At 33.3% G+C, this 14,982-nt stretch overlaps 1 protein-coding gene across 4 annotated transcripts in view; it reads left to right on the top strand.

Moving 5' to 3' along the window:
- Nucleotides 1-14,982, top strand: part of ATRNL1 (attractin like 1) — an 861,353-nt gene that overhangs the window by 145,425 nt on the left and 700,946 nt on the right. For all 4 annotated transcript variants that reach the window (XM_055248210.2, XM_055248235.2, XM_055248225.2 and 1 more), the window contains exon 10: nt 11,995-12,149. In XM_055248210.2, coding sequence (XP_055104185.1) covers nt 11,995-12,149 — 155 coding nt within the window. The remainder of the gene's footprint in view (nt 1-11,994; nt 12,150-14,982) is intronic.

Genomic DNA, 14,982 nt, shown 5'->3' with positions numbered 1-14,982 from the left:
ATATCAGAGATTTATTAAAATGAAAATAAAATGTTTATGTAGGCAAAAGACTATTATCTTTAAAAACATCATAATAAGAGATTTGGAATTTTGGAATGTCTGGTTAAAATCCCATATTGATAATTTAAATAAGTACTTATCTCTGTAGCTTTGCTTTTCACAGTGATTAAAAAATTTGTAGTACTTATTTTTTACTAGTTCTCTTTTATAAATTGGGAAATATTACATATGGACAAAAAACTGTATGATAGTATGTATATATAGTTTCAAAACCATAATAAAATGAATTCCCTGCCTACCTGTGCTAAGAAAGAGGATATTACAATACCCTAGAAGCCCCCATGTGTCCCTTTATGATTATACCACTTGTATTATCCCCCTCCAATATTCTTAATATTGTGTTATTTCCTTACTTTTCATTGCACGTTTTTACCCTCCATATATGTATTTGCCAGCAAACCTTTCATTTAGTTTTTCTGTTTTTAAATTTTTCATAAATTGTTTATCATTGTATGCTTTCTTCAGAGGTCTTTAAAAAGTCAGCTTTATGCTCTGGAGATACATTTTAATGGAGAGAGGCAGACAATAAATATGGAAATAAGTAAGATGTATTTTAAATGATAATAAGTGCTATGAAGAGAAAAGAAAGCATGGAAGGAGGATAGGGAGTTTCAGATTGTTGCATTTAAAAAGAGTGGCCAGAGAAGACCTTATAAGACATCTTAATAAAACCTAAAGGCGATTAGGGAGTGAGCCATGCAAATATCTGGGGGACAGGTGTTCTAGGAGGAGGTTCAGCTAGTGCAAAAGCCTTGAGATGGGAACATCCTTGTCATTTGGAACAGCAAAGGGGCTAGTGTAGTCGAGTGTCTTGAAGTAGGATGGAAATTATCTTCCTTTAGAGAAATAATTGGAAACCCAATCATGTAGTGCCTTAGAAAACATTATAGAGCTTTTACTTTGGTATGGATAGACTTTGAGGGTTTTGAACAGATATGTGACATATCTGACATATGTGACATGCTCTGACTTAGATTTTTACAGGAGCAGTGTTGTAATTACGATGCAAGAGCAGAAGCAGGAAGACCATTTAGGGGGCTATTTTAATGATCTAAGAAGGAGATGATGGTATCTGGAACCATAGAGGCCAATGTGAAGGTAGTGAGAATTGGTTGGATTCTGAATATATTTTCAAGGTAGAACCAACAGGAATTGAAAAAGCTAGGGGACTGGATATAGAGTGGATGAGAGGGAGACAGAGAGAGAGAGAGAAAAAGAGAAAGAGAACAGTGAAAGATGAAGGAGGCATTTGGCTTGAAGACCTGAAAGCATGGAGTTGCCATTAGCTGGGATGATGAATTTTGTGGGAGAAGTAGGTTTGGTGTCAGGAAGAATGGAAACTTGGTTTTAGATACGTTTAATTTGAGATACATATTATACAGCTTGTGGATATGTTAAATAGGTGGCTGGATGTAGGAATTTCAGGATCTGGACACTCTAATTTTCTGGTCAAAGAGATGAGGAGAAACAACGAGAAAAGGAGACTGAGAATGAGCAGTTAACGAGTTAGGAGGAAAACTAGGAGAATATGGTATTCTAGAAGCCAAGAGCATATTTCAAAGGAGAGAGAATTTGTCAGAAGCTGCTGATTGGTAAACTAATATGAGGATTGAGTAATGGTCATGGAATCTGGCAAACTAGTGCTTTTTGCTGAACTTGACAAGAGAAGTTTCAGTGGGTGGTGAAGTCTTGACTGGCATGTGTCAAAGATGGGAGAAGAGGAATTAAAGAAAAGTACTAACAACTTTTTTGAGGAGTTATAAGGAAAGGAAAGAAACAGGGTAACAAGTGGTAAGGGATGTGGGACAAGATATATTTTTTTTAAGTTTGGAGAAATAATTATGTTTGTAGGTTGACAGGGAAGATCAAGAAGATGTAAGAAATGATGCAAAAAATAAATGGAATAATTTGCTAGAGGGATGTACTTAAGAAAACAAGAAGCAATGGGATCTAGTGAACAAATAGGGTGGTAAACCTTACCTAGGAAGAGCATGGGTACTTTATTCATAGGAACAGATATGAAGGCAGGTTATTTGAATACAAATACAGGTAAATAAGTAGAGGTGGAGAGAACTCTTGAAAATTTTGTTTCTTTTTATTTTCTCAGTGAAGTAGGAAGTAGAGTCATCACTTGAGGATGAGAATGAGGGATAGTGGAAGATTGAGGTTTGAAAAGAGAAGTAGGAAATGATCATTTAGGAGGGAGGAAGAGTGAATGAGTTAGGGAAATGTAGTAGGATCCTTGGCAGAATTTTGCCATGTGAGAGACCCTTAATGTGCGAACACAGAGCCTTTTATATTTTCTGCCCTACTGTGGATGCATACTGGAATTGTCCTTAGTTTTTGCTATTATGAGCAATTTTAGCAAAAATGTTCTTACTTAGTCTTCTATTGTTTCACGACAAGTTTGTCTAAGCTGTTTACTTAATGGTATAAATGCTTGGTCATGATCTATTTTACCCAACTATACTCCAGCCTCATCTTACTAATTTGCGCTTCTACCAGTGGTGAATGACAGTTCCCATTTCTTCTCAACAATCTCGTTAAGATTTGATGTTTTTTCATTTTTGAATATTTTTTGCCAGTATGGTGAGTATAAAATGGTGTCCTATTTTGGTTTTAATTTGCGTTTCCTTAATTGCTAATGCGGTATAACATCTTTTCATATTTATTGGCTAAACAGCTACTCTTTGAAATTTTCACCCATTTTGTCATATGTAGTTGTTTGTGTACACTTTTTTGATAATAATTTTTTGTTAGTTTTATATTTTGCAAACATTTTATCTCCCAGATTGTGGATCATCTTTTTACTCTTTGTGTGATATTTGATAAACAAAGCTTATTAATTTTAATATATCAGAAGTTGTCAATATTTTATGGATTTTGCTTTGTGTCTTGCTTAAATAATACTTACTTACCTTAGTGTTTTCAATATTGCCTTCCACACATTTAGTCTTTAATCCAACTGGATAAGGATCTGTGTGTGTGTGTGTGTGTGTGTGTGTGTGTATACGACCAGTGCTCCTGGAACTATTTATTGAAAAGTCCATTCCATTAGTGGTCTGCAATACTAACAGTTTTTTTGGTTAGAATTACTTCCAGGTGATCAATATTTTATATGCTTTTCTAAGTGAAATCTGTATTCATTTCCTACGGCTACTATAATAAACTATCATAGACTTGGAGGCTTAAAACAACAGAAATTTAGCTTCTCACAGTTCAGGTGGCTAAAAGTCTGAAATCCAGGTGTCAGCAGGGCCATTCCCTCTTGAAAGGCTCCAGGGAAGAATCCTTCTAGCCTTTTCCAGCATTTGGCAGCTCCAGACATTCCTGGGCATACTTTGGTTGTAGCTGCATTACTGCAGTCTAAGTCTTAGACTTCATGTGGACTTCTTGTGTGTTTGTATGTGTCTGAACGTGGCCTTCTTATAAGGACATCAGTCACTGGATTTAGGACCCATACTAGTTTAGTATTAGATGTATGTGATCTCATTTTAACTTAACTATCCGCAAAGACCCTATTTTTGAACTAAGGTCACATTCCAAGTTTCCAGGTGAACAATTTTGGGTGGACAGTATTCATTCAACCAGTACAATATCTTTTAATTTATTTTTCTGTTTATGATTTGATAGACTGAAAGGCAATTGATTTTTATATTACTCTTATGTCTAACAGTTTGCTGCATTTTTGTAATTTATGTGTAGACTTTTTTAGTTTTTTTTTTTTTTTTTTTTTTTTTTACAATAGTTGATCAGATTATATACAAATAATGACAGTTTTGTTCCTTTCTGGGTCTTACAACTTTATATTTTTCTTGTCTTATCATTTCTGCTATAACCTTCAGCTCATTGTTGAATAGAAGTGTGATAACAGGCATCTATTTTATTCCTGAGCTTTTAAAAAATGCTTTCAGTGTTTCTTCACTAAGAATGATGTTCATTGTGGGTTTTTTAGATGTCATTATAAAGAAAGGTCTCTTTTTTCCTGGGTTGATAAGGGTTTATATTATGAATGGATGCTGGGTTTTGCCAAAGGCTGTTTTAGGAATGACTTACTTGATTTTTCCACTAAATAATTTAATGTGGAATATTATTTTAATTTACTTTATTATTAACTCAACTTGGGTTAAATCAAATGTAGTCATAATGTATTATGTGTTCCTTTAGTTTGCTAGTATTTTTATAAGGATTTTTACATTGATGTTAATATGTGAGATTCGCACATTTTTTTTGAGATATTCATGTCAGCTCTTTGGTGGTGTTACTTCAGGCTTTTAAAATGAGTTGGGGAGTATTCTTTTTAATACTCTGGAACATTTATAACACGTATATATGTATATATTATTGGAATTATTTTTAAATAATAAACTTTGGGCCAACGAGGTCTGATGTTTTCTTCAGGGTGTAGAGTTTTAACTACTGAATTCAATATAATAGTTGTAAGAACATTCAGATGTTCTATTTGTTGTTGAGTCTGTTTTGGTAAGATATATTTAAAGGAATTTATCCATGAAACTGATATCTTCAGTTAAACTTTTATAAAGATGTTCATATGTTCTCTCAGGATCTTTTAATATCTGCAATATCAGTAGTTGTGTTCCTTTTTAATTATTTTTAATACTACATTTATTTATATCTCTCTTTATATCTATGTATTGTTTTTGAATGGAGTTGCTTACATGATGCCCTCTTAAGCATAAATATTTTAAAATGTATTCACTAAAAAACAAAGATACTCTCTTATGTAAGGAACAAATTTAGAAAATAATGTGGATAGAATATTATAATCTAACACATTTAATTTTTTCAATTGTACAAATATTTTTTACAAATTATAACAAAATTGCTGGATTCGATTTTTTTCTTTTTCTTTTTTTTTTTTGAGACAGGGTCTCACTCTGTTGCCCATGCTTGAGAGCAGTGGTGCGATCTCGTCTCACTGCAACCTCCACCTTCCAGGTTCAAGCGATCCTCTCACTTTAGACTCCGGAGTCACTGGGACTCCAGATGAATGCCAGCAAGGCAGACTAATTTTTCTATTTATTAGGGACTGGGTTTTGCCATGTTGCCCTGGCTGATCTTGAACTCCTGAGGTCAAGCCATCCACCCCCCTTGGCCTCCCAAAGTGCTGAGATTACTGGTATGAGCCGGATTTGATTTCTTAGTAAGTTTTCGTGAATGTTCACATATGTGATTGGCCTGTGGTTTTCCCTTTTAATACTCTTCTCAGATTTTGATACTTTTTTCCTTACTGAGTTTGGGTATCTTTTCCTGATCCAGGATTATATCCAGGCATGCAGACATTTAGTTACCATGTCTTTTAGTCTCCTTTAATTTGGAATGGTCATGATCTTTCATTTGAAGTATGTGCCTGGTTTGGGTTTATCTGATGTTTCTACATGATTAGATTCACATTTTGTATTTTTGTTAGGGATACCAAAATGTCATATTCTTCTCCCATGGCTGGTGAAGTTAAATTTTTGTGAAAAAACCTTTTTTATTGAGATAAAAGTCATAACATAAACTTCTTAATTTTGATCATTTAAAACAGTACAATGTAGTGGTTTTCAGTGTGTTCATAATATTGTGAAATTATTACCACTAGTTCCAGAATATTTCCATCAGCCCCAAAAGAAACCGCATACCTGTCTATTCTCCTTATCTCCATCTTCTGGCAACCACTAATTTAATTTCTCTTTCTCTATGGATTTGTCTAATCTGGATATTTTGTATATATGGAATTGTACAAACATGGCCTCTTGTGTGTGGCTTCTTTCACTTATTGTAATTTTTTTCCAGAGTTCCTCCATATTATACCATGTATCAGTGCTTCATTGTTTTTGTTATGACTGAATATTTCATTATCTCAACATACCACATTTTTAAAATCTATTTGTCAATTAATCGACGTTTGGGTTGTTTTCACTTTCAACTATTAAGAATGAGACTGCTGTGAACATTTCTGGAAAGGCTAACTTTTATGTTTTGGTAAAAGTGTTATATTTTAGTTTTCTCAATGGTAAAGATACTATTTTTCCTTTTTAAATTACTAAGTTCCTTATTGGGAGATACTTTCAGATTATGTAAATATTTTATTTCTTATTAAACCTTTACGTAATAGTTTTAATACCCATTGATGATTCTCACTAGAAAGAGTTATTACTATGATGTTTACTAAGTGGTTATATTTCATTATTCCTTCTTAGTCTCCATGCCTATATATTCATTTATATCAGTATGAATTCATGTATTTTTATTTTATTTAATGTTTTGTAATCAATTGCTATTCTTTATTCTGGTGCTTATATTGTCCCAGATTTGCCCAGTGAGCTCCTTTCAATCAGGTGTCTGTATTCTTTAGATATGTCCCCATAATTCTTTGTGCACTCCTTTACCTTCTGCACAAAAATTTGGTTCACATCTTGTACTCTCCCTGCCCTAGTGCTCGAATAAGTCATTTCCTCCAAGGAACCTAGGTTCCTTTTAGTGGAGAATGTTCTTTAAAAACAGATTAGAGAACTAGGCATGCTTATTGCTGTTTTGACAATGTAATTTTTCCCCAGACCCTTTCAGCAGATATAGCCAGAAAATACACACACACACACACACACATACACACACACACACCCCTCTATATCCAATTATACATCTGGGCATATATCTGTAGCTCTACATATCTATCTGTGCTTAAATGCTGTCTGTCTAAATTGCATAATGATGCCATACAGCATTACAGGGATCATTTTTGCCTTCCCCTCTTTCACATTTGTAAATCTCTTCTGCCAGTGAGAAACTTGGTTTCCATTTTATGCTTCATACATTACAAAATACTTTTGTATATGAAGTATGAGGAACAAGATTTACTTTTTCCATTTAATATACCATATCTGGTAAATCAGATATAATTTTAATCCCTACCATTTTTGTTTGTTTTTTTTTAACAATAAGCTTTATGTTTTAGAGCAGTTTTAGTTTTATGGATAAATGAGCAGAAAGTACAGAATGTTTCCAAATACTCTCTTATCTCCCTTATCCCCAGGTTCTCTATTATGTGTCTTATGTGAATATCGTACATTTGTTACAATCAATATGTCAATGTTGATAAATTACTCATTAACTAAAGTCCATAATTTATATTAGGGTTCACTTTTGTGCTGTATATTCTATGGATTTCCACAAATGTATAGTGACATGTATCTACTATGATCATTTCATACAGAATATTTTAATTTTCCTAAAAATAACCTGTGATCCTCTTGCTTATCTCTTCTCCCTCCAAACTCTTGGCAACCACTGATATTTTTACTGTCTCCATACTTTTGCCTTTTCTAGAGTGTCATAAAGCTGGAATCATGTAGTATGTAGCCTTTTAATTTTGGCTTCTTTCACTTAGCAATAAGCATTTAAAGTTCCTTTATGTCTCATCATGACATAATAGCCCATGTCTTTTATTGCTGAATTACGTTCCATTGTATGGAAACCATCTTTTGTTTATCCATTTACCTATTGAAGAACATCTTGGTTGCCTCCAACTTTTGACAATTATGAATAAAGTTACTATCTGTGTGCAGATTTTTGTGTGGACATATTTTCAACTCATTCAGGTAGATACCATGGAGTGTAATTCCTGGATGGTATGTTAAAATTATGTTTAGTTTTGTGAGAAACTGCCAAAGTGGCTGGCTGTATCATTTTTCATTCCCAGCAGCAATGAATGAGAGTTCCTGTTGCTCTAGATCCTTGCCATCTTTTGTCAGCATTTTAGATTTTAGCTATTCTAATATGTGTGTAGTGGTATTTCATTGTTATTTTAATCTGCATTTCCCTGTGACATGTAATGTGGGATATCTTTTAACATGCTTACTTGACATCTATATGTCTTCTTGAGAAAGGTGTGTGTTCAGATCTTTTGCCTTTTTAAAAATTGAGCTTGTTTTCTTGTTGAGTTTTAAGGGATCCTTGTATAATTTGGATACCAGTCCTTTATTAGCTATGTGTTACAAATACGTTCTCCCAGACTGTGGCTTCTTGTTTCATTCTCATAACAATGTCTTTCACTGAGGAGAGGTTTTTAATTTTAATAGAGTCCAAATTATGACTTTTTTCTTTAATCATTTATTCTTTTGTTGCTGTATCTAAAATGTCATCACCAAACCCAAGGTTACCTAGATTTTCTCCTATGTTATCTTCTAGGAGTTTTATATTAAATAATTTTGCATTTTACATTTAGGTCTGTGATCTATTCTGAGTTAATTTTTGTAAAAGATGTAAGGTCTGTATCTAGATGATTATTTCTATTATTACTACTGTGATGCCCTGTTGTTCCAGCAATATTTGTCCAGTAGACAGTCCTTTCATTGTTGAATTGTTTTTTCTATTTTGTCAAAGATCAGTTGACCATATTTGTATGTGTCTATTTCTGAGCTCTCTATTCTGTTTCCTTGATTTATTTGTCTATTCTTTTGCCAGTCCCAGGGACTGACTTGATTACTGTAGCTTTATAGTAAGTCCCAAAGCCAGGTAGTGTCAATCTTTGACTTTGTTCTTCTTCAGTATTGTGCTGGCTATTTTAGGTCTTTCACCTTTACCTATACATTTTAGAATCGGTTTGATAATAAATTTAGTAAATTTATTACTAAAAATCTTGCTGGAATTTTGATTTGTATTACACTGAATCTGTATATCAAGTTGGGAAGAACTGGCATATTGCCAGTGTTAGTTTTCCTATCTGTGTTCATGTACTATTTATTTATTTAGATTTTTGGTTTCTTTTATTGTTTGTAGTTTTCCTCATAACCAGTCTTGTACATATTTTGTTAGGTTTCTACCTATTTCTCTTCTTTTGGTTCTAATGTAAATGGTATTGTGTTTTTCTACTTGTTCACTGCTGGTATGTAAAAAATCAATTGTATATTACCCTTGCGTCCTGTAACCTTGCTATACTAGCTTATTAGTTCTGGAGGGTTTTTGTTGTTGTTGTTGTTGATTCTTTGGGATTTACTTCGTAGACAGTCAACATTTGTGAAAAAAGACCGTTTTATTTCTTCCTTCCCAATCTGTATATCTTTTACTTCCTTCTCTTGTTTTATTGCAGTAGCAAGGACTTCCACTAAAATGTTGAATAGAAATGGTGAGATGAAACATCCTTGCCTTATTCCTTTTCTTGGAAGGAAAACATTGTTTCTCACCATTAAATATGATGTTTTTATAGCTGTTTATCAAGCTGAGGTATTTTCCCTCTATTCCTAGTTTGCTGAGTTTTTATCATGACTGAATGTTGGATTTTGTCAATGCTTTTTCTCCATCTATTGATATGATCATATGATTTTCTTTGTTAGCTTATCGACATGATGGATTGAATCAATTGACTTTGAATGTTGAACCAGCCTAGCATACTTGGAATAAGTTCCACCTTCTTCTTCATTATATTTAAATTATCTTAGCTTAAATATTGCTCTACCAGATAATATTTTGTGCCTTGATCCATATTATTAATTTACTGTCCACTAGATTATAGTATTTTCTTGTTTGTTTTGTAAAGAAAAATTAGAGACCAGAGATTTATTTATTTTATTTTATTTTGTTTTATTTTTTGTGATGGAGTCTCACTCTGTCACCTGGGCTAGAGTGCAGTGGTGCGATCTCAGCTCGCTGGAACCTCCGCCTCCCAGGTTCAAGCGATTCTCCTGCCACAGCCTCCCGAGTAGGTGGGACTTCAGGCACACGCTACTATGCCCAGCTAATTTTTTGTATTTTTAATAGAGATGGGGTTTCACCATGTTGGCCTGGTCTAGAACTCCTGACCTCGTGATTTGCCCACCTCCGCCTCCCAAAGTGCTGGGATTACAGGCGTAAGCACCGCGCCTGGCCGGGGCTGTATTTTTTCTTAGCCTACCTCTCCTCCTGGGGAAAAACTTCTGTGCTACAGCTTTGGAGTTGTAGTTGGGTAGGCTTAGTGGCGTATTCCTCTTAGAGTAACACCGCTACTTTATGTACAGAGTACTAGATGGGGATAGTAGTCTCTGGAGTCTTCTCAGCTTGGCTCTTTTGGCATGCAGCACTCTGCCTTATGAGTGAGATGGGGATGAAGACTATTGGGTCCGATGTTGTTAGCCTGCTGGAATTGGTGTATAGCTACCACCCTATGAGTGGCAACTGGGTAGAGGAAGAACACCCAGACCTCTCATGATCTTTCCCAGAACAGAGCTTCTGTAACCCAGAGCTGGAGGGAATGAGAAGTGCTGGTATCCTGCCACTCCTAGTGAGATATCGCTGGCCTGGAGTGGGATTTAAGGGATGAAGGAGCCTATGTTCTTGGCTTTACTTTCCTGCGGTAGAATTTCTATCATGCTGAATTGGTTGTGTGTGTGTGAGGCAGGGGTGAGGGGGTTGGGGTAAGTAATGTATCTATTGCCATAGACTATTGCTGTTCTTTTTGAGTAAATGTTTCTTTATTTGGTGTTGCTCTTAGTAAAATTTTCTGAGAAGGTTAATCGTTGCTTTTTATAATTTTTACCAATTATAGTTCTTTTCCTAGTGGGAGTGTTTGTGGAACTCCTCATGTTACCATTCTATAAGTGAGCTTCATACTCTTTTTCCTTTTTTTTTTTTGTTTTTTTGTTTTTGTTTTTGTTTTTGAGACAGAGTCTCACTCTATTGCCCAGGCTAGAGTGCAGTGGTGCGATCTTGGCTCACTGCAACCTCCACCTCCTGGGTTCAAGCAATTCTCCTTCCTCAACCTCCCAAGTAGCTGGGACTACAGGCGCATGCCACCATGTCCGGGTAATTTTTTGTATTTTTAGTAGAGACAGGGTTTCTCCGTGTTAGCCAGGATGGTCTCGATCTCCTGATCTCGTGATCCACCCGCCTTGGCCTCTCAAAGTGCTGGGGTTATAGGCGTGAGACAACACTGTGCCCGGCTGAGATTCATATTCTTTAGAAATTAATTGGTATTATAATCCATGGTTTGGGAGCTACTACATATACTATACTAACTATACTTTACATATTAGCTGTGTTTATGTATATAATAATTCTAACTTCTAATTGTTTGTATCAGGGCTTTAGAGTAGTTATTTAGTATTTATTTATATTGTCATGCACCTTTACTACATATCCATTCATTCAGATCAGTTATAATTGTGAGCATATATTTATAATACTTTCTCTCAGAATTATACTTTAATTAAAAGAACATTTATATTAATTTTAATGTTTCACAAGATGCATTGTAATTGTAATTTTTGATTACACAAAAAATATATATCTCAAATATATATATCTTGAGCAAATGTACCTATTCATCAATGAGTGCAATCTATAGACTCCACTTAGGTAATGTACAAAAACAGCAAATGAATTTATGCTGTTAGAATAGTGGTAATATTCTTATAGTTTTTTATGTGAGTGCTAATTACTTAGTTGTGTTCATGTTGTGAAAAATCATAGAGTTTTAGGCTTCTGATATGTGCAGTTTTATGCATGTTATACTTAAATAAAAACTTAAAAGTTTATTATGGGGTCCATATGAGTTATAAAGTTTTAGCCAAATACAGTTTAGACTAAATTTACTATATTTAACTTTTTACTTATTTGGTATTTTAAAATGATGTTTTGGGCCTCTAGTTTTAAGACGGCTTGTTTCCTATCTTTGTAAATGAAAAAATAATTTATAATATAAATTATTATGAGTATTAAAAATTCTTTTTGATATTGTGTCTCTTCAAAGCATTTTAAGATGCTATGAGCCTCAAAATTTTTTTTTGAAATATTGAAGTTTAGAGGTCATTTATAAATTGTTAAAAAATATGTTTTTTTCCCCCACAATTCCAGGGAAAACTCTATATGCAAAGTAGACCCTTTATATATAAACATATATAAAATCAGGGAGGTCATTTTATCCTTTGTAATACATTTTTAAATTTTATTCTGTAGGACTATTTTGAAAGAAAGTGGGTTTGCCAGATACCTTCATTCAGCTGTTCTTATCAATGGAGCTATGCTTATTTTTGGAGGAAATACCCATAATGACACTTCCTTGAGTAACGGTGCAAAATGTTTTTCTGCCGATTTCCTGGCATATGACATAGGTATGTATCTGTTAGGATTGTACAAAGTAGGAAATATCAGAAATTTTCCATATAGATATTCTCAAATACATTAATTGATAGCATGTGTATATGTCATTTTAGAGATAAGTGATAGAATATGAATGGAATTCTTTCTAATTTCAGCATAGTAGTATTATAGGAATAGAGCCAGGAGAACAGAAGTACTGAGCAGAAGTAGTGGTAGATACAGGGGAATACAAAAAGCTAGATTTGGATGTCCTTTTTGAAGACTTTTTATGTTGTTTCCCTTTGCGAACACTATATCAGTTTATTGTGTTTGCTACATATTAATTTTGATCATGGGTAGATATGGAATACTGTCAAAATTTTTATACATAGTAGGAATGTAAACATTTTAGATTTTAAGGGATAAGCAAAAACATATTTTATATTAAACATTTCAGATATACTTACTAAGTATAGGAATCTAATAGAACTAGAGAAAGGAATAGAGATAGTAGAGCTAAAGAAATAAGATTTTGAGATGAAATGGAAACCCAGATGCATCTGGGAAACAACTACATAAGCATGTTTTCCCAAAGAAGCAAAAACAGAGTACATTTATACAATTCACCTAATTTTAGCTATGCAGTATAGTCCTATCAATTTCTGAATATTTAAGTGAATATATTTATTGAAATACTAAATTTAGGTATCCAGTAGACCCTTGTAGTGAAAACATTGTTTTTCTATGTATCATATTATATATAAAACCTGGCTGATATTTAAAATATACTTATCAGTACTTAAGAGCACTTTTTATTGAGGGTATAAATAAAGTATTATACCAATTTGAAGCAATTAGGAAACATTTTTATAAGTAAAAATAAAAGAATAACACATTTAATAGATGTAAGAAGTATACTTTTTCTCTTAAACCTCATAAAGGCACATAATCTGCTTTGGTAAATTATTTCAAGTAGAATCATGTAAAGAAAACTATGACTATTAATAAGCACTTTAATCTTTTTACTATTACGGTTGTTTCAAAGGAAATTCCTAGTAGTAAAGTTAAGCATGGTTTTTAAATCTGAGTAATGAATGTCATTCTGTGATTAATTATTCGATACTAATAATTTAATCTTTTTCTTTTTGAAATAATAATTTGAAGTGGTAACTCCTGATAAACATGGGATTGTCTCAGCTTTTAGGAGGCTCATGAATCATTGTTTAAAATTAGTAAAATGGGTTGAATGAAGTACTGAATCTAGGCTGGCAGTGACTTTATCTCATTGCTAGATTGGGCCTGTCAGTATATTATTGTTTTGGCTATGGTGATAAGACACTGGGCTTATCTTTCTGGAAGCTGATGAAAGTTTTGTTTGTTTGTTTTTCTTCTGGGGAAAAAAATCCCACAAAAAGTATAGATTGTTGTTGTCATTGTTAAAAATCCATGAAGTGGAATTTTCAACTTTTGCAAAAGGTTCTTCAAGGAGCTTCCATACAATGTCTGTACTTCAATGAAGAATTTAAGGTTGAGCTATTTTCTGGCTGACATAATGGGAATGTATTTTTATTTTTTTCATATTGCTGAAGATTATGATATATCAAGTTTTATGTGTCAAAAAGTTAGGTGAAAAAATTTGGAGAATTTTGTTTCAGAAATAGAAAGATGTCAGATTATGATGATTCTAATTACTACTATTTATTTAATTTCCTTCTATGTGCTAGGTACTATGTTAAGTAATTTATATACAAAATCTTTAACCTACCTTGTAGCATGGTATTATTATCCTAATTTTCAGAAGATTAAACAGATGAGAGTAACAGGAACTTGCCAAAGCCATGCAGGTAGTAGGTGGTAGATCTAACTTTTGTAACTCCTAAAACTTGTGGTAGTCTTTCTATTTGACTACATCATGCTAATTAGTTGGGCCCAGTGTATGTTCTTAATTATGGCAACAAATTACCTTATTCTTAGTAATGCTTGTTTCTTAATGCTGTGGAAATATAGAAGAAGATATGAGTTCCATTTTTTCAAGCAAGTTGTTCAGACTGGAGGAAGGAATAGCATATTTTAAACAGTTTTACATTTTAACAAAGGTGTTTTTTTCCCTGTGCTAACACTGACAACAAAAACATAAAGACAGTTCCACAATTCAACATAGGTTAAAACTGTTTGGCTTTATGTCATTTGATTATTTGTAGGTAGTTCTCAAAAAGGTTCTCTAAAATAATCTGTTTTATCCTCCTGGGTTTGGAGTATGAAATGTTGGACTATTTTCCTGGGAAAAGGTATTTTTCATATTATTCTTTATACTTCAACAAATGTCTTTCAAAATAATTGTTTTCCTCATGGAGTATGTTTTTGTGGAAATAGATATAAGCATTGTATAATAAACCAATTAGGAAACAGAAAAAATGTCATGTTGCTAGTTTTTCTTTTCACTATGGTACACCAGGACTTTTTTGGTGCATTTATGGAAGGCACTTAAAAACTTAGCTGATTGTTTTGTGTTATATGATATTTAAACAAATAGGAATATTTGTACCATTTCTAATTTTTTATTGTTGTAAAATGTATTATTTCAACATTACTCTCATAGTAAATTTTATACAGTCAATATCGCTAATCTTTGGGTATATAACCTTGCCTTCACAAGTCCTCTTCTATTATTGCATGATGGATGTAGAAGGCATATGCTGGTGATTTTCAAACATGCCCATACCTTGGCATCCTCTTTGGAGGTTGGTTGGAAAAAAAAACTAACTTATATAATCAGATTCTTTGAGATTGGATACTGGGCATCTATGTTTTTTAAAAGTGACTAAAGTGCAGCTGATAATACAGCTAGGGTAGTGAATAAGAGGT

This window comes from Symphalangus syndactylus, chromosome 2, assembly GCF_028878055.3.
Source record: "Symphalangus syndactylus isolate Jambi chromosome 2, NHGRI_mSymSyn1-v2.1_pri, whole genome shotgun sequence".
In the NCBI taxonomy this organism is placed as follows: Eukaryota; Metazoa; Chordata; class Mammalia; order Primates; family Hylobatidae; genus Symphalangus; species Symphalangus syndactylus.
Note: the sequence above shows the minus strand (reverse complement) of the source record. Positions and strands in the feature narration are given on the sequence as shown.